This window comes from Parasteatoda tepidariorum, chromosome 11 (assembly GCF_982258835.1).
Source record: "Parasteatoda tepidariorum strain Cologne lab strain chromosome 11, Ptep-v5.0, whole genome shotgun sequence".
NCBI classification, from domain to species: Eukaryota; Metazoa; Arthropoda; class Arachnida; order Araneae; family Theridiidae; genus Parasteatoda; species Parasteatoda tepidariorum.
The window spans coordinates 68,479,796-68,506,156 of record NC_141765.1 but is presented as its reverse complement, the minus strand read 5'-3'; the positions used below and the strand labels follow the sequence as shown (position 1 = coordinate 68,506,156).

The window sequence follows — 26,361 nt, the reverse complement described above, 5'->3', positions numbered from 1 at the left end:
TATTTACTACCAAACAGTAACAGTAATAAAAGTATATCTTATTGTTAATTTTACCAAAAGCCATTTCCAAAGTGGTTCAATAAAAATGAATGTGCTTTTCTGAGTGTGACTGTATACTGTATAGTCAGAAACACCATATTCTGGTAGTTTTGACCATACATTATTCTTAGTGCAAATGGAAAATGATAAAAATATTGTAAATAGCATTTGTCAAAAATATGAGGTGCCTTTTCTAAGAAAAGGTGCACTTTGTGAGAAATAATACGTTTTCTATGTAATATATTATTAAAATGCGCAATTATACTTAATTGCATTTTCAGATAAAGCATCTCTTTCCTACCATTTAGTAAGGATTTATATAGCATAATATTTCAATTACACGTTGTCATTTATCTAATCAATAATTGATTTTTATCCCCACTCTCGAAAAAGTGAACAAAACAAAATATCTTAATAACTTTTAATGTACTGATTGAATTGTCATGTAATATGATACAAATGATTGGTTCGAGTGGCGCAACTTAGATTTGCTAATTGATTTCGCAGAGGATATCTTAATTTACGAAATCAGACGAAGGGAGAAGTAGTTATCTAGAAAACATGAATCGAATAGTTAATTTAACTGATTCAATTTTAATTTCGTATTTTTCAGTTTTTAAATTACATAAATAAAAATGAGATAAAGATACGTATTACTTTTAGTTAAAAGTTTTTTGACGATTTTTAAAGTTAAGAATCTAATAAAAATTATAAAAATTTATTTTTTACGCCTTTGAATAAAAGAGTTCTATAATTGTTTGTAAAAATTACTTATTATTTAAAATAGTTCCAAAGTTACATTAAAATATGTAAAAAGTGAAGTTAACATTATTACGCCCGTATTTTCGAACGGTCTCCTGCCTAAACTATTGAGACCATATTTTTCCGATTGCGGCTTTGATGGTTAAGAATCCAAAGCCATGGAAAAAAAGGCTTATTTATTCATTAAAGTTGCATTTTTGTGTCTGATATTATAACTTTAAATATTATCGGCACAAATATTTTGCGTATGCATATTATAAGGTTTTGCATATTATAAGGTTAACATCCCCTCAGAAAATTGCATCATATTACATGAGAATTCAATAGTTAGATATAAAGTTATTACTGTTTCTTACTTTGCGCACAGCAAAGTTATAAAGTTAAACTGTTAACCCGGAAAAAAATGTATTGATCAATGCAATTTATTATACTTATTATTCTTTTAAAAATATTTTTTTCCACTTCCTGATAATCAACTTATTTAATAAATGCCGATTCATTTTTTTTATATAAAAATGTATGAAAGAAATATTTTTGAGAATAAATCATTTCACGTATACTTCTATCAGAAACTTCGCAGCAGACAATGTCATTAGAAATAAAAAGGTTTTTTGTTTATAAATGTATCTTTAAAATTCTTATTAATATTAATAACATTAGTATTATATGAAACTACTCTTGCCATAAATATTAACATTTTCGGATATTAGCAAACGGAAAAAAACAAAAACAGTGTGATCAATTGTGAACCTTAAAATAACGACAACTTTTTTCAAAGTGAGAAATAACCACTCGCAAAATACAAACACTAACGTTTCTGAAATATATTTAAGTGCATTAATAAGAAAAATGCGGATCAACGAAGTTTTTGTTCGAAGTTAGTGCTGTAAATTGTTAAATATTCTCCGGTTTTTCTTATTAGTTTTTGCCCAATTTTGCTCGGGTAGTTGACAACATTACCCTCATCATAATTCTTTTACCTTAATCGCTACAAAATAAAAATTCTTGAAGATAAAAGAGTACTATCAAGTATCATTTATTGAATTCTGTGTGAAATAGGTGATAATTTTAGAGCATTTAGGGATAAGATTTAAATATATCATAACAGAAATATTTAATCATAAATAAATTCAATTTATCTATCTCATTGACATCTTATTGAATTTACAATAGTCGTAGTGTTTTTCATCAAAAACACTTAAGAACAATTCAATAGAATGGCTTCAATAGAATGGCATTACTCTAAACCCTTAAATGAAAACATTTTGTCAAATAAATTATATTATTGTCATTCATTAAGTGATATAATTCATTACCTTATTGTAAATAAATTAACAAACGGAAAATATATTTTTTTTCCTAATTGCTAACCATTATTTCTTATAGTCATCAAGGATAACTATTTGACGCTAAATTCATAAAACTTTTTGAAAATACAAATCCACGAATGGTTAACTATTACAACTCAAAAACAATTAATACTCAGCAGAAATAATCCCATACTTGTTCATTTGGATTTACATATATTTCATTGATTTGAAACAATATTTAAAAAAAATATATTACCCATTTAAAATATTAACAAAAACAATAAAAATTGCATTGCCAAAGGGTCAAAATAATTAGGGAATGGCTATTTTAAATTAATATTTATCAAGATTTTAATTAGCAAAAAAAAATATTAACATTTAAAAACCGTATTCTGAATAATCTTAATAAGTTCATTTATATTACTTTCGAGCAAGCGTAGAACATTCTTGAATTATTTATTTTTCAAATCTCTTTTGTTTAGTTTTGATATTAAGCTATAAATCTAGCATTTTCATTAGTTTCTTACTTAATATGTCATTTAAGATTTCTCAGTCATTTTTCACACTAACCTTTTACCTTTACATTACTTCCTACCTCTTGAATGGTATATAAAAAATCTCTAAACAAACATCAAACGTACAAGGAACTACAGTGGCAAGTCTTATAACTCTTCCATTTGATATTAAAATAATAGTGACGACTGTTTCTTTTACTTCGAATTTTATTCTAATTTACTGTAGCGATAAGAAGTGTGGCATTTTAACAACAATATATCAAATAACCGTTTCTCTCAGTGCGATTATACCACCTTCAGATAGACTGTAATGGCTGATGATCTTTGATCTATAAGCATTGTTTGCACTGTAGTTTATAGTCTTATTCGATGTTATTTACTGCTAGGAAAAGTTCATGCCTTATGCGTTACAGCTTCAAATTTGTTTTGAATATTTTAAATGCGCTTTGAATCTTTGGAAGTGAGAAAAGCTTGAGCTATGTAAGAAGATATAAGGTGATGTATTTGCGTTGCCTTGTTTTATTGCCTTTTCGAATCCAGAACCCATTTCTTTCTCTTTAATTTACAGTCGTTTTTGATCTTGCAAATCATTCGTTTATAAGTGCGAGTTTTGTTTATATTTGAATTCACTTCCCGTATTATTGGGGATTACAAACTGGCAAATATATTTTAAGAAGTTATATAATTGTTTTTTTCAGGTCATTTTTTTCCGAATAATTTGAGGGATCATGCTGATTTCCAACAGCAATCTTAATTGAGATAAAAATAAAAGAAATTATATTTATATTTATTTATATTATAGTAAAATGTAGATTTGTCATATGCCCGAGCCCGTAAAAGGATCAAATTTGACAAAATTTTTCAATTCTCGTATCGTCGTTATAATGACATTGATTCAAGTTGAAACATTTTGTACTTTACAATAAAATTCATGCTAAGACATGATTTAGAAGAAAAATTTTTTTTTCTTTTTTAAACGGAGTATTTTATTTTGAAAATGTGATTCATTGCTCATCTTATTTTGCACGAAAATTTTTTTGCTCAAAATAAACTCAAAACAATTTATTTTACATTTTTGATATACTTTTCCTAAGTATTTGTATTTTGTTTGAAATTGCTTATCATTATTATAAAATGAATATTGCATTATAGAATTAAATATGAAATATGAATAAATATAGTCGCCGAAAATTTTGTATTAATTTCGAAGTATAATTGAACTTATATTAGCGATGAGGCAAAAAATGAAACGAACTCTCTAATTATTTTATCACAAATTTAATTTGTTTATAACGATAAGCTAACAAAATATAATTTGTTTCCTTATTAACGAAATAATAATCTTTTAAGAAAAACTCTCTTTAGATATTTTGTATAAAATAATGTTTAAAATCCCAAATAGTAAAATTTATTTATATTAGTTTCGATGTCACAAGGTACACCTTCTTCAGCACCATTAAATGATGTACTGATGAATTTATCTTATTGATAAACGTGTACCTCATAAAGATTTGATTAAATTTTACTATTTGCGACTTTGTCTTTAATCAATCTTTGTCTTTAATCAAACTTTGTCTTTAATCAATCTTAATTTTATCACGAAGGATTTATCTTATTTATAAAACTGATATTATTAATATAATATTTTCTTACTTTTTTAACGCCGTTATCGAATGAATATAATTGACGAAGAAAATAAAATATGAAACAGTATTATAAAAAAAAATAATAGCAATTTTTTAAAAAATAATATGTTGCTATGAAATAAAAGTAAATTTGACTAACATACTGTGCGGTAACTGAAAACACACTATCCTAAAAGTTAGGACATTATTTCTGTCATAGAAGCAATTCATCCAATAGAAGATAAAAATTAAAACACCTCAAAAGATGAATCATAATAAATGTTGCTATTATTCAAAATATGTTAAATTTTATTCATTATCGTACATAATGTTTGTTTTAAAAGTTTTCTTTAAATTATCATTCAACTTGCGTTTGAAAAAGTATGTAAAAGAATTTAAATTGCTTGCTCCTACGAGCATATTTCTTACAAGCGCGTGTAAAAAGTATGTTTAGTGCCTACATTCTAATCCGACAGCAAAATAAAATACTCACTGTCGCAAGCTTTAGTTGAACAGTCCTTTTCGTTTATCTGACTATTTAGAATTCTAGAGACTTCTTTTTGCTCTTAAAATTTTAAAATAAAATACAAAAACTAATAACCTGTGGCCTTTGCTTCTATATATCTTCATTTTTTTTCTGTGCTGAACTTAATTGTTCAGATACACTGGACATTGCGTGAACAATTTATAGTCTGGTTATTTTCAACCCGCTGTGCGGCTTTAGACAAAACCGAACATTATCCTTTAAAAGTTTGCTTTTATGAGTACAAAACGCTTTTCATCTTAATCTTAGTTAAAAGCGGCATTTTTAAGATAAAGAGCATGATATGTGACTTGATTTCAAATAAATAGATTACATACTTATCGAGGCAATTGTTACACAAATTATTTTCATTTCTTTCAAAATATGCCTGATATAGTTGGTCGTTAATTTCTTGGTACTATAGTTACCACCAAATAAATCACCTTTAGGTCGAATTCTTTTAATTTATTGAATGCATTTTTCAAAATAATTATTAATATTTTGTGTCTGTGAAATTTCTCGCGAGATTATGCTTTACGACGTTTTGTAAGAATTTGTTTCACGTAATTTCGTCGGTAAGAAATCTCATGTCCCATGGGTTTGCGAGCGAGTTTATTCTGTGATCTTTCCTTCTTTTCTCATTTTTCATGTATTTATTTATTTTATTGCATTATTTGTCTCAAATTCAAGCATTCCAAAGTATTGTTAAGTAACATCAATAACAAACAGATGTAGGTTGAATATAAATTATTTTAAAAATACTCTTTTAATTGTTTTGTGGATTTTTGCAACTATCTCACTACAAAATTCCATGAATAAGTTATGAATTTACTAAATGAACAAAAAAAAATTTTAAGCAAATAATAATGGTAAGAAAAATATTGATTAATAAAAACAAAAAAAATAAATAAGTAAAATCGAACATATAATTATTTAAAATAGTATATATTCAATAAATAATTTATAAAAACGATCAATTAAAATTGCAATGTAATGAAAATTAACTCTTAAAAAATTATTATAACTATAAAAAATATTATAAATATAAATAAAATCAGCATTTAAACTTTGTAAAAATCACACTACCTGTTAATGTAGTATTTTATGTTAAGTCTTACAAATGGGTTTGAAATATTTAGAAACAAGAAAAATAAATGCAGCATGAAGTAATCACATTTGATATTGATTCTTTTATTTGACTTTATTTCTTTATAAAGCACTAGCGTAATTTATTACTGTTAAATAACAATATTTCATAAAAGATTTCTTCAATCGCGAAGTAATTGTTCAGCTCCTCGGTTTGTTCACGGTAGTTTCAGAGCCGGAAAGTAATTAATTCTTCTTACTTAATTTCTGAAAAATCACTCAGTCTCTTTTAAATATTTTCTGTATTTTTACAGAAATTTCCAGTTAATTTTGCATATTTTTTCCGTTTTTCCATAAATTTACATAAGATTTCTGATAAAGGATTAGCTGTAAATTAGCATCCAAGCAGTTTCTACAGTTATATTAACCACTGCCCATACATGCTAATTATAATGAGTAAATTGGAAGCAATTACATTTTTGAAGAAAAAATGTATTTTCTTTCAGAAAAACCACGGTGTCTCCTGTAAATATTTTCTGCACCTTTACGGAAACTTTTCGTTAATTTTGCATATTTTTTCCGTTTTTTTGTAATTTTACATAAGTTTCTTGATAAATGATTTACTGTAGGTGGAATTAACGGCGCATATTAATCAGTCCCGCAGTAAACTGATCATAAAGACAAGGTTCCCAGTAAAACACCGAAGTCAAGCATCACTAGCTGCTGTAAGTAAGCGGGTAGGTGACCACTTTGACTAGCCTACGTAGGGACCGAGGATGCGTGGTATCGGTGCTCGTTAAACTGTTCTACCGTAAAGTACTCGACTTCACGTACAGGTCGTCGGGCTACCAAAGTAGAGGAGCCATCCCCTCTACAAAGGATCAAAATTGTGCTGGCATGTCTTAGGTTCATCCTCTGGGATGTTTCCCAAACCGTCACCAATAGTCCATTGTGCTGCTCTAGTGCGACGTGAATAAGGACCTACCTGCCCTCCAACATATTAATTATAATGAATAAATTAGAAGTTTCATTGATTCTGTTGAATCATGCGTAAAACTCTGTTCCAACAAATATACGTATATATTTATATGATAAATAAACTACTAGTTAAAATAATTATGGAAATTATGATAATTTTATTCCTATCTAACTTCAAGCTTGCAGTGACATTTGCAAGGAACTACTCTAGATTTTATTAATAATTTTTAAATATTTTCTATGTTCAAAGAATAACTGTAATTTAGAAACAAATGAGAAATGTTTATATCGTAAATTCATGGCTATTAACGAGATTTTAAAAAAAAATTACTGTTACATCGGTAACATGATGAATAAGGTTTATCAAGAAAAATTTTGTTTTAAAAACAATCTAAAGTTAATGACTGTTTTCCTTTGCACTCATTTTCCATTTGAATATAAAATAGAGTCTGTAAAAAATCTATTAAATCAATGCCCTATTAAATTAAAGCCTTATTTCTGGTGATTCGACGGGATCCACCAAATACTAAAATTGAGTTAAAACAGAGAAAAGTCAATGAAATATATTTAGACCATAAATATTTCTCTTTTTTGCTTTATATCATATTAAAAACAAATATAAACAAATAAATAAATTACTGTTATAATTTCGTCAGTATTGAATATTATCGCATATTTTCACTATAGCTATACGATATTTTCAGAATAAAATCTTCATTCATTGCACTTTGATTCATTTTATAAACACAAAAAGAAGGGAACACAATTCATCAATTGAGCACTCTGCAGCAATTACTGGACGACTGGGATTTTCCTAGCTTCTTTTTTATCATACTTTGTTTTTCTTTTTATGGGGGAATATTTTTTCTTTAAGTTTAATGGTGAAGAGTATAGGAGGCATCTAAAGGTTAAGGTCGTCTCAAAACCCTTTAGTAGACTACACCCAATCGAAGAATGACCACGCCTCCCCACAGTCCGATTGAAAGATGCTGTAGCAGGATCTGAAGATGAGGATAAAAGAGCGTGATTCGGTAATTAAAGAAACGCCTGAAGCCTTCCCTACCCAACTGTAGTCAAAAGCTATGCGGAAATGTAAAGCCAACATGGGTCACTATTCATTGGCGAAAAATTCTTCAATTTTAGATTCTCTCAAATTACCAATTTTTCACACAAGTGTTGGTAATTTTCCAAATAAAAGCTTTTATATACACAAATTTTGTGAATTTTTGGAGCTCCCCACTTAATTCATTTTATAATTTCAGTTAACTCTGGTAGACTGTATAAAACTATACTGTAGACTCTATTCTGAAGTAGGAAAACTCTCGTAGACTCTATACAAATATGCTGTTGAAATATCTATACCATAGGCTTTATACAAATGTTTCATTTTTTTATGATGATGATGAAACATGTTTTGCAAACCATGCTTCATATTACCAATATTTAACGCAATTGCTGATTATTTTCTAGATGAACGCTTAAATTTAGATTTCGTAAAACACTGGGGAATTTTTTAAATGTCCGCTTTGTATTTAATTTAAAGTTAAAAAGCTTCTTGCAGCATTTATTTTTAAGTTAAAAAGTTTTTTTAATTTAAAATTTAGTAGACCCAATACTAATATACTGCAGTGCATATACTGTATGCTAAATACAGTTATAGAAAAATTTCATATATTAATTTCAAGCATATATTAATTTTGTAAGTCACAAGTTTAAAAATAATCAAAAAAATGTTGCAGCTTTCAGCGACCGTTTTATAAAAGTGAATTTAAAATATTTTTTTACGGTTGACATATTAACTTTAATAAAGTAAAGCGTAATAAAGTTATAGAAAATATGAAATAGTATATAAATATTATATGAAACAGAATGCCAAAATTTGGTAAATGTAATATGCTAAAAATTTAAGAAAAAGTAAACTAAACTAATTTTAAATTTTGTAGCCAAAAACAACTGTTGTGGCTTAATGTAATATGAAATAGGAATTTTCAATGCTTGACACATGTAATAAAATAATGCAGATGAAAAAAGATTGTTCAAAGTTTAATTATCAAAAAACCTTTAAAAAATTATTTTTTCATTTCATTTTATTACACGAAATATGAACTAGCAAATTACATTCGAAAAAAATATGCCTAAACTTTGCGAAACTAACATGATAAAAATTTAAAGTAAGATAAAAAAAAAAAAAAAAAAAAAAAAAAAAAAAAAAAAAAAAACATTTTAATAAAAGCTTGCAGCGATATAAAAGCGAGCATGTCTTTAAAACACAGATGTAAAAAAATTGTCTACAAATTGATGCAGGAAAGAAAAAATACAGGGATACACGCAAATCTTTTCCCCCTCTCTTTTAATCCTCAAAGAAAAGGCATCCTTGCGGTGAAGAATGATTCTTCCTTTCACTTCTGCTCCTCACATTTTGTTAGGCGTCTAAGAAATCAATAGCAGGTTTCTGTATCACCTGTGAAGGGATGATCATTAATTTGGCGCGAATTTGGCGACAACCCGCGGCGCTCAAAATGCAACCCTCACAGTAGTGGCCAAGAGTAAGTGTGGGTTGAGTGAAGCATTCATTCGCGATCAAACATCTGTTTCTACTATTCCATGTTCGAAAGCACGTCGTGATTAAGACCTTGACCTTAGTAGCACAGGTGGATAAGTTTCACTGTGGGAGCGGTACCCTTAGATTTTGATTTTCAGAAATTTTTATTTATGAAAATGAGATAAACAACTGGTTTTAATTTATTTTATTGTTTATGTGATTTCATCAGAAAAAGACATTATTGTTGGTGACATCAGATCTCGACCTGAAGGTGGTGCAGCCACACCCAGGGGTCCTCAGTCACCCTCTTGGAGTCACTGCGACATGCCGACGGACGCAGCTCTAGCAGCAGCCTCGTCCAACGCCGGACACAACAACAACGCTACACCGAAGACTGACCGGGGCACTCCCGAGCCGGAGTCATCTTCCTCACCGTCCATTTCACCGCACTCACCAAGTCCAGCTCGTGCTTTCCCATCTCTTTTGGTTCCTGGTTTTGGACTTGCCGGACTTCGGGTTAGCTCTACTGCCCCATTCTCACCCCCTCCCGGACTTGAGAGGTTTTCACCTGCTACAGGCAATCCGGCCATCAAGCAGATGGAAATGATGACAAGAAACTACAGTGATTTCATGCGGTCTCTTGCCGCCAAATATAATCAGAACAATACGCAAGACAGGTAAGAATTTCTTAATTACTCTCTAAGTTTATTTTCCATTCTGAAATAGTATTAAGTAAAAAAAAAAAGAGAATAACAAAATTCAATTATCAATTTCAAAGAAGTTTGGTTTTTATTATTATTCCAATAATAGCACAAATCCTTCATAAGAGTGGTGTTAACCGGGACATTTGCTCTGGGCCCAATATTGATAGAAATCTAATAGGCCTCGTGCCAGTGATACCCTTTCTTTTAAATTATAAAAATTTTGATTTTTTTTTAAATATTATTTGTTTTCAGTATTTACTATTCAAAAACTTTGTTTTATTTTTCAATAATATAGATAGATTCATTAACCCCTCAGTCTTATAAGCGTAGTAGCTATCATAATAATAAAATTAGAACTTGGAACATCAAATATATTTGAACACTTTACATGATTATAAACGGGGATTTTTAAAATCAAAATTCTATTTTCTAAAAATTTTGATGTATGATTAATAAAATGTAAATGATAAATCTAAAATTTAAGAATAAAATTAAAATAATATTGGAAAAAATTATTTCATTTTATGATCAATTTTGAAAAAATAAGATGAAAATCTAATTTAAGTCATTCCTTTTCCAAGAACCCGTGAATTGCTTTGTTTGGGGTCTGTAAATATCTAGCTACGGGTGTGAGAGATAATTTTAAAATTTAAGTCCTATTTTTTATCATGTAATAAAAGGGTGGTCTATTAGATAAAAAATGTCTATTATCTTATAAAAAGGGGGAGATTTGATTTTTCAATGGAATATTTGTCTTTTATTAGCTTTTGCCACTATTTTATATATTTAATCAGAAAAAAAAAAATTATTTATGAAATGACAAGTCATGTAAAATAAATATTTAGTCAATCAGTGCCATACTGAAAATATTAAGTCTTTATGTGTGCTTTTTCTATCTTTGCATTATATTTATTTATTTATTTTTGCATTCTTTTATGCACGTGTTTAGAAGTATATATTTAGTCAAAGATCTTCAAAAAATTTGTTTTATATAGTTTTGTTTTAATTGTTTATCTTTAAGTGGTTGTCTAGTCCCTTTTGAACTACGTTTACAATATACTTTAAGAATACTAATTGTACATAAAATTGCACCCTCACTAAATGAGCCAACTGGTGATCTTTTAGTGAAAATATGTCAAATTTGTCTTTCCTTAATTGCTATTTAATGGTTAGAAGTCTTATTCTCATGTCTTTGAGCTATTTATTTATGAAAATTGACAAGTTTAAAAAAAATCTAATTAAGATAATTTTAAGTAAGACACTTAGGACTTTGATAACTATTCTCTTTCTTTTAACTTATCTATTTCTTATTTTTTCTCTGCGATATGCAGAAATAGCCAGAATCAGTCATGAAAAGTCCATTATTAATTTATTTACTCCATGCAAACTTTTATAGTTATGTATAACTCATTCTGAAAAAAAAATTCAAGAAATACTCTTTTAAAGAGCTTTGAAAAAATTTCATCAAAGACAATTTTCAACTATTTTTGATTTTCGTGAAAATTATTTTACATAAAAGCAGCATTTGTAGAGTTTCACCGGGTAATTGTTTGTAACATCATTTTTCTATGATTATTATATTTATCTTTACAATGTAAATTGAAAACAGAACCGTTACATTTCTCATTCATCATATTGGTATCATTGCGACTGAGTTCTAAATGCCCTGTTTTACAAAAGCTTATTTAATTATAGGAAGAAGTTTAATAATAAATACAATTCATTAATAAAATATCAGAGGAAATTTTTTTCCCAGATAAAATTACAAAACTCTAAAAGTATTTTCTCTTATAATTTTGTTACGTTTCAGCTTTCTGTTTCTTTCTGTAAATAACAGAGCAATAGTACAGAGATGCCAACTTGCTCCGGACAGTAAATATGTATTTTAAAGTGGTAGTTTATCAATTGTGATTCTTGGTTTCATAAATTCAAATTAGAAAATTTTTATTCACCACTATTTCTAAACAATTCGTAGGCTTATATAATTCACCACTTTAAAGTACTTACGTCGTGCTAAACCTTTTAAAAGGCAAGCAAAATAGTCAAATATTTGCAAAATTTACTTTGTAGTTTTTTACCGTTTTTTTAATTATTTTGGCGTGTTCGGAGCAGTTGGCATCTCTGATAGTATATGCGTACTAAATTTTTTGAAAGAAGTTTAACAATGGTTCCAAAAAGATGACGCGAATAAAAAGTATTGGGACATTTTTGAAAGGCTTCTATATTTTCATGTTACCTCTGTTATTTTTTGACATATCTTGGGTGAAATGCAGTATAAACAAAGCCCTAAATAAGACTCAAACCTTGCTTTACAACAAAACTTAGGCCGTTGCAATAAAAAGCAATGCTCACAGGTACCAAATCTTCTTGTTTTTTTTAAAAGATTTGTCAATTTTTTAATGTTCATTTTTCCATTTAACCCTCAAAAAAGAAAAAAAAAACACTTATCCCGGTTTTTATCCAATAACTTGATAATTCCATGTAACAGAAATTTTACATTAAAAACTTTTTCAAAGTAAAAAATTATAATTATATCAATTTACTAAATATATTTTATTTAATCATTTGTGATTTATATTGTATTAATAATTATTAAGAGAATCCTATTTCATTATTTATTACTGTTTTGAAATTTTCTAAAGAAGGGAATTTTTACAGTAAACAGATGTAGAAAAACTTATTAAGAATGTCATGTAATGGGAACGAATGTTAATTATGTTTAATGATAAAGCTATAGCCTATATATAATCAGAAAATTCCATACTCTATTCTTTTTTTTACCACGTAATTTGTTAACGCAAAAATTTTGATAATTTTAATTTTTAAATATTGGCATCTATGATGGCAATTAACTCAACGAAAAAATTTTTATTAGCAAATTAATATAAAAACTAAAGAGAAATACTAAATGCTATTAAAGTTTTAGAAATATTGTTTAAACTTTTGAAGTTCACTTCTTGTTGCCTTGTCTATTTCAGTGTTAAATATCTCCCAAGGATGAGAGTTCATTACTTAAATTCTAAAACATTTAGAATAACCTTCTTTATTACTATAGCTCTACTATATAAAATGCAATAAAAGAGAAATAAATGAACAGTATTTTTTAAAAATTTGAGATTGATAGCATTCTTACAATCTTAAACATTCATACAAATGAATGTACCTGAACATTTTAGTGATTAAAGTTTTCAAAATTTTCTTCCTTCACCATCATAGCCTATAAAATTATATATCTGATTTTTTTATGTTATATAAAGTTTACTTTCAGCTAAGAATACTATAATTAAGTTAAAACCTTACTTCTTTACCAGTGTTACTCTTTTATTTTCATGCATTTAATTAGAAAGATAATAAAGAATTAATAAGGAAGATAATAAAGAAAAGAAAAAAAAGAAAAGTTCGAGCGATTTTTCAACAAAAATTTTCAATTTTATTTTAGCAATCTTTTCTTTTCTTTGTTTAAATTATGCTTAAAAACAACTTTTATTTTTTAAATATAATTATGTAGAACTTTAAACTTAATATTCAATGCATTATTTATTTTAAAAGAGTACTGTTTGAGTTGTAGACAATTAATAACACCCATCACTTTGTTCACTGCGAGAGAACGAAGAGTCAAAACTACGAGAATATAGTAAAATTTTCCAAGTTTTTGGAGCTATGAGAACACCAAACAGCTCGGTTATTTTTATCGACGCGCTTTAGGTTATGATATTGGCAAAGTTAACAATAAAATTGTGCTTTATATGTGTTAAAATTATAAAATTTGGTATGTGTGGTAAAATTTGATACTAAGGATCATGATACTATTTATTCGATTTATTTAATTTTTCAGTTTTGTATTTTCTAAATGTGTAGTAATACGAGATGAAATTTTAAAAACCAAAACTTCGGGTAAACCATTAATATATGAGCTGAAATTGTTACCATATGCATAGCTTTTAGCTTCATTAACAGCCCTATAGTTTATTTTTACCAGAAATATTTTTACCATGCATTACGGGAATTTTCAGAATTTTTTTCTCCATGTTGAAATAAAAAAATCTCTGTAGTGATTACGAGTTTTTTTTTATTTTAATTTTCACTGAATTTATATTTATTTTTTTCGGATTGGGAGAAAACTTGGTTATTTGTCACAAATTTCCATTCGAAATTTATGTTTTTTTTTAAAAAAGACTACATTTCCTTTACCAAAAATATTTTTAGTAATGACTCCTCTGCCTCAAACATTTCCTCTCTGATCTTTTTTGACATCTGGTGATTTAGCTGGACTTAGTTATTTTTTAGTGAATATTTATCTCACATCTGCTTTTGTCTATCAGCTATTTATGTAAAGGGAATTGAATTGTTTCGATTTTGATATTGCTGATAAGTTATTGAATTTTTTTAACAATAACATCAAAATTAATTTGTTTAGCTCATATGTGGCAACGAGGAATTAATAATTGTTAGATTCACGTTGTTTAAACAGCATTTAAATATGGAGAGAGGAACAAACGAAACCTTTCTACAATTTAGAAAACCTTTTAGCTTTATTTTATTAAATTAGATGTTAACGTGCGTATTAAGTTTAAACTCACACTAAGGCATAAAAGTAAAGCACTTCCTTATTTAAAATTGATAATTTGTAATCAATTTTAATACTTACCACAAGTCTTAAAACATTTTATGCGTATTCATAGAAATAATCATATTATCATACCATCAGACAAAGTCTGAATGCTATAATATATAGCAAAGACTACAAGATAAACTTCACAAAAAGTAACAAAAAGGAAAGCATATTCATAAAAAAAATTGCGTATTAAATTTGGGTGAAACTAGCTGGTAAAATTTTATAAACTATGCAAAAGACAAAATTTTAGGATGGAATTCCAATGAAAAAGAAAATATAAGTTTTACAACTATATTCAATTGCATATTTAATAGTATTTAATGCTATATGAATATTAGTTTAATAATAGAAATATTGCTAATGAGTTTTTTTCTTTTAAAGAATCGAATTATAATTTCATCAATGAACACTGGTATCATATTTTAAGATGAAACAATATAAAATAAAATTTTCAGCGATTCCATAGTTACACCATAAAACTAAAATGTAATATGAATGTAATTTTAAATCTTGATAAAAAATTTTTTTATAAAAACAGATTCATTTAATTGTTTTAGCTTAAAATGTATGAAAACGCATTTTCAATTATAATCTGCTATTTTTAGGTAATATCAGTTGCGTTAATTTTTTAATTAAACTATCGAAAATGAATTGTAAACATTAATTTATTTCCTTGCTAAATCTATTTCTAGCTAACAGTATACAATATATGTTCTTTCTAGTATAGTCAAACTAATTGTTTTAATAGCTTTTTCTTTATTTTATTGACCTTTTCTAAAGTGTCTATATTTAATTACATTCTTATTGTTCATTTCTAATTTTGTAACTTTTAATTAAAAACGGGATCATCCAGTGTATCTTTATGCAAGTAAAAGTATATTTAAAAATTTATCCGCTGGGAAAAGTTCTACGTTTGAAAAAAAGCTTTTAATGGAACATAATCTCAGAGAAAGAAGAGATTGAATATATTTTTATTAAAAAAAACTAATTGTTGTTTAATCTAATGCACTTTCTTTCAAACGTTTGCTTTTCATACCGCGAAAACTGGAAACAATATTCAATTGCCTCACTTATGGAACTTTGCCATTGTTTACCTCAACTTTGTTAACCTCACTTACATTTTTCTAATACTCTCAAATCTTTAATATCGTAATTGCATTCTTAATATTTCTTGCTGGTAACTTCTGAAATTATAATAATCTTAGCGATAAATGTTTTTGAAGTAGATCAGCATATAGTATCGTTTCTGTCCTAAAATATAGCGAAATTATTCTTGGGCTTGCGCTTCCAAGGCTCTATGTCCTTGCAGACCACGTTAACATGTCTAATAGAAATAGTTTTTTTTTTTTAATTTCTTTATAATTAAGTCCTATTAATTAAAGTTAAATTAAAATTCATGAAAAATTTATAATGTCTCAAAGTCAAAAATAAATGTTACATATGGATTCGGGGAGTAAATTTTATCTCGTATCATTTCATAAATGATCCGCTGGGATGCATCGAAATTTTGAATACCAACTAAGGTCAGGGATGGAAAAATAAAGGCATAAAGGAATCATCCTGCACCGTATAAGTCATTAACCATTTACTGTTGTGAGCCAATGAAAAGGTCGTGGTTCATTGTTGAGCTAATTTCTATTCATTATTAGTGTGGCTTTTTTTATCTTCTCATCTTGGATCCCTTCATCATTCCTTGTCGCGCTTATTTCTATGGCTAATTAAGGTTTTCGTTTCGGATCGGCTATTGTATTGTCCTCTTGAAGGGCCCCTCAACCTGTCGCTCCGAGCCTTCACGCCTTATGATTGTGAGGGGACACGCGCTAATTACTCCGCGACATTAAAGGTCGCCATGTTTGTTGCGCGACAGAAAGCTATCAAATTACCATCAAACGCCTTGCCTCAAAAAGTCATTATGCTTAAATATGACATTGACCCTGATAGCGGTGCTTGCACGCTATGACGTGCGGAAACAATCCACGCGCACTTTGGTAATTATCGGAAAAATTATGGAAATTTTTTATTGGGAGATTTTTTAGTACATGTTTTTAGTTCTAAAATAATTCTGAAACATTTAGCAGGTGAAGTCAATATTAATTTTCAGTTACTCCCACGGTATTTCTTTTTTGTATTTTGAATTGGAGAATTTTTTTCTTTTTTCTTTTCTTCTTATTTTTCATTTGAAAAAATTCTTCTAATAAGGATAGAGGCCTACACTAAACATTTTAATTATAGAAATGTAATATTTTGTGAGAAAATATTCAGCATGGAAATTATATTTTTATGTTCTTATAGTGGGGAATATTTAAATGATGGCTGTTTCCTTAAGTCACTTCTTCCGAAAGTTAGTAATATGCAATGCGCCAATAAAAGAACAAATCACAGTGACTAACTGTTTATCTTACGATCAGATTTTTCAAATACTAGGAATCAATCTTAATAGTTTGAGGAGGTTGTATCATATATGCTAATTAATTTGTGCAGATGGTATTTTAAGTTAAAAAATCAGACACAACAACATACATTCTCTGAATAAACATATCTTTTTAAGACTCGATTATGATTCCTTACCTCCAATATATAGGAGGTTAGATAAAGTACGTTTTGGTGCCTCATTTCGTAATTTGAAGTATCATCTTCACTAACTAATTAGCATATTTGAAGTCACTCTTTCGGGCCATCAAGATTGAGTCTTAAAACGTAAAAATCCGATCATTAAAGGATCGAAGTTATTCGGGGTTATTCGTTAATTTTTTCGCTCTTTTCAGCTCACGTTTTTATTTTTAAAATAATTCTGAAACGTTTACATTCCTACGGGGTTAATAAATAGTAATTCAGTTTTCACTGAAACTGCTTTAAAACTATGTGGACCTTTTTTCTTGATTTTGATTTTATAAAATCTATTAACGATGCTAAAATAGAAACCTGTCCCTAAAAAATAAAAATAAATTATAAAAACGTTTTGTTGTAAAATCAAGCTTGGTTGTTCTAATGAATTAGAATATTCTAATTGTTGTTTTCCAATAATTTCTTTCACTTTTATAAACGTGTTCGGCCTATTGGTAGCATACAAAGTATATCCCGAAAAAAAACTTAACCTTTACTTTGAAAACTCAATCAATGACGTCTTTAATTCATAATTGGAAAACTAAAACTTTTTGAAAGACATGGTTTGGTGTTTTTTCACAAAAACAAGATCTTATTTTCACAAATTCTAAAAATTAAGTTGATTTTTTACCATTTCACAAAACTGACCCTTTCACAAAGAGTTTGGAACAAGGCTCTTTTATCTTCTCTCTTAACTCGTTTTAATTTGCGTCTTGGGTCAATTTTTTCTCCTAATTAAATTAGTTGATGCTTTTATTCGGGCTCTTTATTTTAAAAAATGCGTTGTATAGGACGTTAACTTGCATAAAAATTAAAATTTTAATGTGGTGTAATACATTGTCCTAAAGTATTAAATCAGTTACAAATTAAGTTAATCTTTGCAACTAATATCTTGCGTCGCGAAGTAATTGAAATATATATGAATCGTAACCTTTTTTTTTTCTGGAAAGTGAGAGAGTTATTTTTTATAGATACTTATTCATCTTTGACGTTAGAATTAGTATATTTATAAACTTATAATGTGAAACTACAATCGTGTTTAGAATTACTGTTTAAAAATTAAGGTTGGAAATTAAAAAAACTAGTATTGATTTCAATTTAAACTATGTCGGCATTCACTTTATATTCGAAATATGTTGTACACTTTACATTCGAAATATGTTGAAACACTTTAAAGAAAATTCCTTTTTCTCAATTACAACTGATAAAACTTTAATTAATCTATAGACAGTTATTTTATCTAATGTTTAAGGGCAGTCTTCAAATTTTCTTTAACAAATGAAATTACTCTTTTTAACTGTAAATCTGCTAAATTTATACCTGTTGTGAGTTTCAAAGTTAGTTGAAGGAGTTGGAATTAGATGAAACTTAACCTAAGAATTGTTTATAACTGTTAGATAGAGTTTTGTCCACCTCTATCCAGTGCCCATATATATATATATATATATATATATATATATATATATATATATATATATATATATATATATATATATATATATATATACATATATATATATATATATATATATACATATACATATATATATATATATATATATATATATATATATATATATATATATATATATATATATATATATATATATATATATATATATATATATATATATATATATATATATATATATAATGAAAATCAAATTTTCAAATATTTTAACAGTTGAAAAGTTACTCAAACACAACATTACTTGGACACACTCAACAGTTGATAATTATTCGTTGATTTCAAAGATTTTTTTCTTGCTGGAAAAATAATGCCAAGTTTGCAATGTTTAAGAATTAAGATGTTTGCAATTAAGATGTTTGCAATGTTTGCAATTAAGATGTTTTTTTTGAAAGATTTTTAATATCGATCGATTTAAAGTCCTAACAGTTCTTTTCAGTAATATATATAGTTTAATGCTTAAGTTAATTCCTTAATATGTATAGTTAAACTGTGCAGTAATGTATATTTTAAAACTAAAGATTTAACTGGACACTACACTTAAACTATGTTTTTTTTTTTTTTTTTTTTGTCCTACATTTTCATTCCAAAATGATCGAATTTATAAATTTCTTAACTTAGTAATTCATTGCTTAACTTTAAGAAAGCTCTTAAGTAGTATTAATGGCAGCCCTGACCCTGAACCCTTTTTTCTCGAAAGGATGTATGACAATGCTTCACAATTTGTAATCGCTCCCTATGACCATGGCGGTAGCTGATCTCTGAAGAGACAAAACGCTATAGTGCAGATGGTCGTTCCGTCTGGCCTATGACCCTGATTTTATCAAGTGGCAATGAAGATACCAATGAAGACATCGTTGCTTTATTAGAGTTTTCTAAGATTAAAACGAATATTTTGTTTCCTTTGATCCGACCTTCTTCATCGTCAAAGTTCTCCAAGTGTTCTTCGACACTTTTTTCTTTGCTTTTCGACGCTAAAAGGCTATCAGTAGTCCTGTTAGGCAATCGACTGGCACCAATATATTGCATTGTGGAGAGATCTTGCTAATACCGTAATTGGCCATGAATATTTACAATGCCTCGTTTTATGTCTCTTAGAAACCGGAATTGAGAGCGGGAATATGATTTACTGCTCATCGTTTGCTCAGCTGCGAGTGTGGCCAATTTAGTTTGTTTGTTTGATAACTAGCTTAGAATATAAATAGAACGTGTTTACCTTAGCAATTTTTTGAAAGTATTCATCAAAATTTCGAAATTATATTGTAACGGAAATTTTGTGATTTAAATCAGAATTAACAGAGATAAAATTCAAAATTTAGAAAAATTTGTGAAAAAATATACATTACCATGAAATAAATAATTTGAGTCATTTAAATACCATAAACTTAGATATTACTTCCGAACACGTCTATAATACAACTTTTAATTATGCAATGGTTCACTTTATGCTTTCGAAAATGAATCCTCTAGTTAAACATATTACTCTAAGATAATACATAATCAAAAATAATTAGATATCGATGATTGTTCATATTCAATGTGATTACCGATCTGTTTGGACATTGTCTTTTTCTTGCAGTTTTAAATGCATTTGAAATGTTATGAGTATGATATTTTTAAATATTGATTAGAATCATAAATTTTGCTTCCAAATAAGAGCATAGTCTAAGCCAAATAAACAGCAGCAAATTAGTATTCTGCTCATTAGTAGTTTAATAAGATTAGTATTCTTTTAACTAATATTTTAATTATATAGATAACTTTTATTAATTAAAAATTTGTTGAGTAAGCAGTTAAATTCTTAATTAGTATTCTTAAAAAAAGTTCTTAATTTTTTTATAATATTAATATTGTGTATAGTTCTAACAATCAACTTAACTCTTCTTTTTTAATAAATTTTATTTGTGCTACATTTTTTAACCTCAACAAAGAGCTTCATGTATGTATACAATTTGTCATTAGGTTTAAAGAAATTACAAAACATATCTGGCTCCTTGATCTTGTCTCACAAAATTAATTTTTTTCAATTTATTATTTTTAATGCATTTTCAACTTATGAAAAATTTATTATTACAATTAATTGCCTTATAAAAATAATGAATATACATTTTTATGAAAATAATTATGCATTAGAAATAAAAGTAAAAAATGATAATTTGTATTTTAGCAATTTCTTAAATAATTGTTACTTGAAGTAGTTAAATATTTAAAAATAAAGTGTAAAATTAATAAGATTAAATAAAAACTAAAAACAATTACTTTGTCTTTACATTTTCCGCTTTTCTTATGTTTATCGATTTTGTAGCTCCAACATTTTTAGTTTTCATGTAGTTTGTTTTATTTAGTTCCGAAAGTCAGCTGAACAATTATGTTTAATCTCTTTTTTTTTCATTTTTGTTTAACCTTTTCTATACTTAATTTCTAATTTTGCTTTATGAAAATGTTTTAAAACTGACGCAAAACTCGATTATTTTCAGCAATTTTTGGAGAGAAAAATTATTTTTATTTTTTTTACTGTAGTAATTACGTTTAATAGCATTTCAACATTTTTTTCAAAAATTCCTTACTCCATGTCCATGAAAAGAAAAGAAAAAAAATTACGTTTAAAAAAATTACGTTGTATTACGTTTAAAAAAAATACAAAATTACTTAAATAGATTATAATTTAGGAGCCAAAACATCATCATATTAATTATGAACTAATGTACTTTTTACGTTTAAAATATAAGACATTTTTTTTAAGAAAAAAGGAGAAGAGAAAAAATAAATTTTTATTCTGTAATAAATAAAACTGCTTATTTTATAGATCATGTAATCACGAGAGGAATGCAGTTAAAATTATTGTTAACATGGATTGTAAACAGATTTTCCATTTCATAAGTATTTCCTTCAAGTTAATTTCCATCAACTTGCGATTCACTCCTAATAACATTAAAAACCTCACAATCACGAACATAACTATATAATTGATGTCAATTTAAATAGTTTTTTTTTACTTTTATAAAAGTAAATAAATCTTGAAATAAAGAATTGTTGTTTCCTTTGCTTAATATCCTAGTTTTACATAAACTGTAATCCAGTTTATTTAAATAATAATTGTTTTTTTTTTCTTTCTCTAGCGCGACTGCATTCTTCACATTTTTTTCTTTTCACTTTTTATAATTTCTTCGTTTTTTTACATTACTCATTTTCTTATTCCAGTTTGTTTGTTTTTTTTTTTTCAATCACGTTAAATTTTCATACTTGTTATAGTACAAGTGTGTGATGTATATTGAGGAATGTGATCATTGCTGATTGAAAAGAGATACTCTATGCTGATTAAAGACACTACAAAATTTTAAGATTATTGTTACTCAAAAAATAGATTATTGCTAACAACGATCGTAAAAATATTTAATTATTACTTGAAGATTTATTTCATAAATGATTCCAATTTTAAACTCGTTGCTATTCCTTTCTCATAATTACCTCATAAACTACACAAACACGAGAATTAGAATATAACTATACATAAATGCTATTAATTTAATTAGAGCTTTACAGGTCATATAAATAAATACATTTTGAAAAAAAAATGTTGTTTCTCTTTGCTTTATATCCTAGTTTTATGTCGTAATTCAGTTTATTCCAATAAACCGCTGTTCTTTTCTCTAATATGACTCATTACATGACTCATTTACATGATTATTTTAATATCTTTCAAAAATGTTGACTTTTCAAACTTGTCATATTACTAGTGTGTGCTGAAATCTTCTTCGATTCTCTTCTTAAACATACAAACTCGCAAAACTTCTTCTTTTTTTCGTTTTTTAAGTCTTTCTTTTGTTTTAACCCGTTCTACAGATGATAGGTGATAGCATTGTTCTGGAATTTATTAGGTAAAATATGTAGTTACGAAGTGATTCAAGCAATGAGAATATACAGCGAGTGAATGTTTAAAAGATAAAGAACACAATATATGTATCTCGTTATACGAACCATTGTAAAACATGTATGATGGCAGCCGTTTAGAAGCGTGGTTTTCTGGTTGTCTTTTTATTGGTCTGAAGATAACCTTTGCAGAAGACCGTCGTAAAATGTAACAGGAAAGTTTTGTAACTTTAAATAAATGTATTTTTTGGCTAATTATTGAGTTTTAAATGATCGTCATATTTAAAATGCATAAATTAAGTTTAAATTTAGTAAATGAATGTAAAAAATTTTAAATAAAGTAGAACAGTATGAATAAAGTGGTAATGAATGAATAATATAATTAAAATATGAATGAAATGGAGTCATGTTAATTATGTTTAAATGAAATCGAATAATATAATTTAAAGTTTGAATAAAGCGAAATAACATAAATAGAAACTAAATATAGAGGAATAATATAAATACATTTTTTTGAATGAAATAGAAAAATAGGAATAAAAATGAATAATTGAAATAAAGTTTGAATAAAGTAGAGTAATATTAAAGTTTAAATGAAGTATAATAATTCATATAGAGTTTGAATTTAATATAAAAAATATTCATTAATATTTACTTTATAGTTTTTTAGTAGAATAAATATTCAATGAAATATAAATATATTAAAACAAATGACTATGAAATGCTAGTTCAGCGCGCTCTAAAGGATAGAAGTTTATGAATAGCTGATTTTAATGTTTTGATGCTTAAAGGTTTAGAAATTTGTACTGAAAATAATAAATATTTATATTTTCTGTTTAAAAAGTATTTAAATAGAGTTCGAAAGCAACTTAATGTATATTTAAGCAGTAAAACTTGTTCTTTCAAAGGCATAAAATCACCTTTTATCTTAATTTCAATTTAAATGAGCTCTTAAGTATATTTGTGAGATTTTTCTGGCCATATATCCATAAATTACTTCATGATCTATCATTAACTGGCATAATATTCTTTGTAAACTTTAACATAAACGTGTGCCTTAAACTAACAATGTAGTTCAGTTTTTCACCATAGCAACTAATATACAAAGTTACAGTATTTGTTTCATAGCAACGGAGTTAAAGTAAATGGCTTAAAAAATATAGGAAAACTATTTTTTTTAGTTTTCAATAATAATTTTACTTTTTTCTTACATGGTACATAAGAATACGACTTAGCTTCATTTATGATTATTAAAATTTTTGTTATGCTCATAAAACAATTTTCTGCACTATTCTAAATTATTTTCGTCACGGAAAGCTGTTAATGGACTTAAATAATGAAGTTGGAGAGACGTTACAAATATTTAACTTTGCTACCAAATCGGTATTATATCGATGTTGTAAAATGATTACAGCTTATATTTTAAAAAACTAATCTATACTTTTAAATCATTTTTTGTTGATTAAATATAATTTTTATATGTGATGCGATTTATACATTTTTACTGTGAGCTCTCAAGCAAATATTTTTCCCGATGTGATTTATATTTTTTCTTTGTTTACCGTTTGTTTTACTTTCAAAATTGGCTGATTATCCCAAGAATATTGCATGATTTTATTGCATATAAAATAAAAACTAATTTGTTAAAATAAAAATTAACTGACACGTTAAAATAAAATTTCATATGGTTTTTTTTTTTATTAAAAAACCCAATAATTAAGTAAATAAGTCTTAATATTCTGTTAAAATAATACATAATTTTGTGTAAATAAAAATTTGAGGTGCTTATCAAAATGTAAAGTATTTTAAATATTTTCTGCCATTTTACTTGCTTTCAGAATTATTAAGCTCCATACTAACATCTCTTGAAAAAACAACTAGTATCTTAGAAAAAACAATAAGTACCTTATAAAAATTAAACTTTTAAACTTAATCTAAAATTTTATATTGTGTAATTAAATATCCACACATATTTTTGTAAAATTTATAAACTTTTATTTTAATCTTGAACTTAGAATAGGTTTTTAAAATTTCTAATAAATATAAGCTATGTTTGAAAACATTCAAATTTTTGAGTTGTCATTCATATTTTAAAATATTTGAGATTTTTTTACTCGATTTGCTTTATGAACAACTTATAATTATTCGCAACTAGACGTGCAAAAAAAATTTTTTTAATTTATTTTTGCCCCTCAAAATTTTATTCATATAAGTGCTTATTCACTTTTTTTTAAAAAACTTTTTGCTCTTAGCTTATTAGTTAAAACCAAAAACCACTAATTAATGAATTAGTTTGAAATCAATACACCAAACTTATTAAATTTTATGAAGGATGATGCATATATTTGACCACAAGTATCCAAAGAATGACCATATCTCTTGTAATGAAAATATGCCGAACCACGGTATAAAATACAATTACTGCATCGCTCAAATCGCGATACTAAAGAGAATGATTAGATTTATATTTTTTAATCCAAATTTATTCCATCTATTTTATTTCTTGTTTATTAGGCACTGACCTAGCGGCAAATGAAAAAGACGATTGGGATTTTAATAACATCTTGAACTAGGAAGTGTAAAGGATTAAAAGAAGTGGGTAGGATTGCCTCCTACGTGCCACAATCTCTTCTTATATCTTATTATGAGCATCCCAAAGTTGTGGCCCTTTTAATTAAAATAGATTCATTACGGCTACGTTCACTTTTCCCGTCAGGATACATCTGTCAGGTACAATAGTTCATTTTGCTGGCTTCATTATTTTGCCCCGAGCACTTATATAAATTTTTTTTTCGCTTCTACAATGCGTTGAAGATGAATTTTTTGTATTGGGTATTCATAATTTTTTCACTCCTCGTAATTTGTATGTTAACGACGTTACATACTGGTTATATCTAATGGTTTGAGCTTTTATATGTACTTTGTTTGTGTGGATTTTAATTAAAATTATTGGTCTCATTTTTTTTTATCTTAAACATTTTATTAATAATGGAAATAGATAATTTTTAGATACCAAGAATCTAAATATATAATAATTCAAACTAATGCGGTTTTTACTTTGTGTCTTTGAAACTTACGTTTCTGTTACAGTTAAATGCAACAACAGTTCAATGCATGAATTTGAAAAGCAACGTTTTATTAAAAAAATTTTACTGAAATCATTTTAGCTAGTACTACAATATTTGTGTAACACGGAAATATAGTTCATGCCAGGCGGTTTCCAGCTTTAAGAGAAATTACTGCTCTTTTCTACAAAACTTTTTTTCTCTTACTATTTCTTCATTTTTCGATAAAAATGACTTGATATTTCATTAACATATCTAAATATTGCTTTGTAGGAAAATAAAAGAAAATCATTAAAATGATTTCTCTTCGCATTTAAAAAAAGGATATTAGATAATTTCTAAAACATTTTTTCAGAAAGTGTTACATAAGATTTAAATTTATATTTTTTTAATTCATTAGATTTTGCCGCATTCATTTATCTTAACCAGTACCCAGTTATATAGTACTTTTTATTATTTTTTTATATATATATTTTGCTTTGGAAAGTTTTTTAGTTAAGTACGAAAAGTCTAATTATCAAAAACAGGAAATGACTCATAACTAAGAAGGAAGAGAAAGCGAAATGAAGTTAAGTCGGACACACACATACACGATAACATTTGCAATCATATAGCTGATTTTTATCCACCTAATTATTCAGTTTGAATAAATCCA

General features: G+C 26.8%; 1 protein-coding gene across 2 annotated transcripts in view; it reads left to right on the top strand.

Moving 5' to 3' along the window:
• LOC107436447 (uncharacterized) overlaps positions 1 to 26,361 on the top strand; it is a 246,518-nt gene that overhangs the window by 157,427 nt on the left and 62,730 nt on the right. For both annotated transcript variants that reach the window (XM_021145057.4, XM_043040071.3), the window contains exon 4: positions 9,610 to 10,057. In XM_021145057.4, the coding sequence (XP_021000716.2) occupies positions 9,610 to 10,057 (448 nt within the window). The remainder of the gene's footprint in view (positions 1 to 9,609; positions 10,058 to 26,361) is intronic.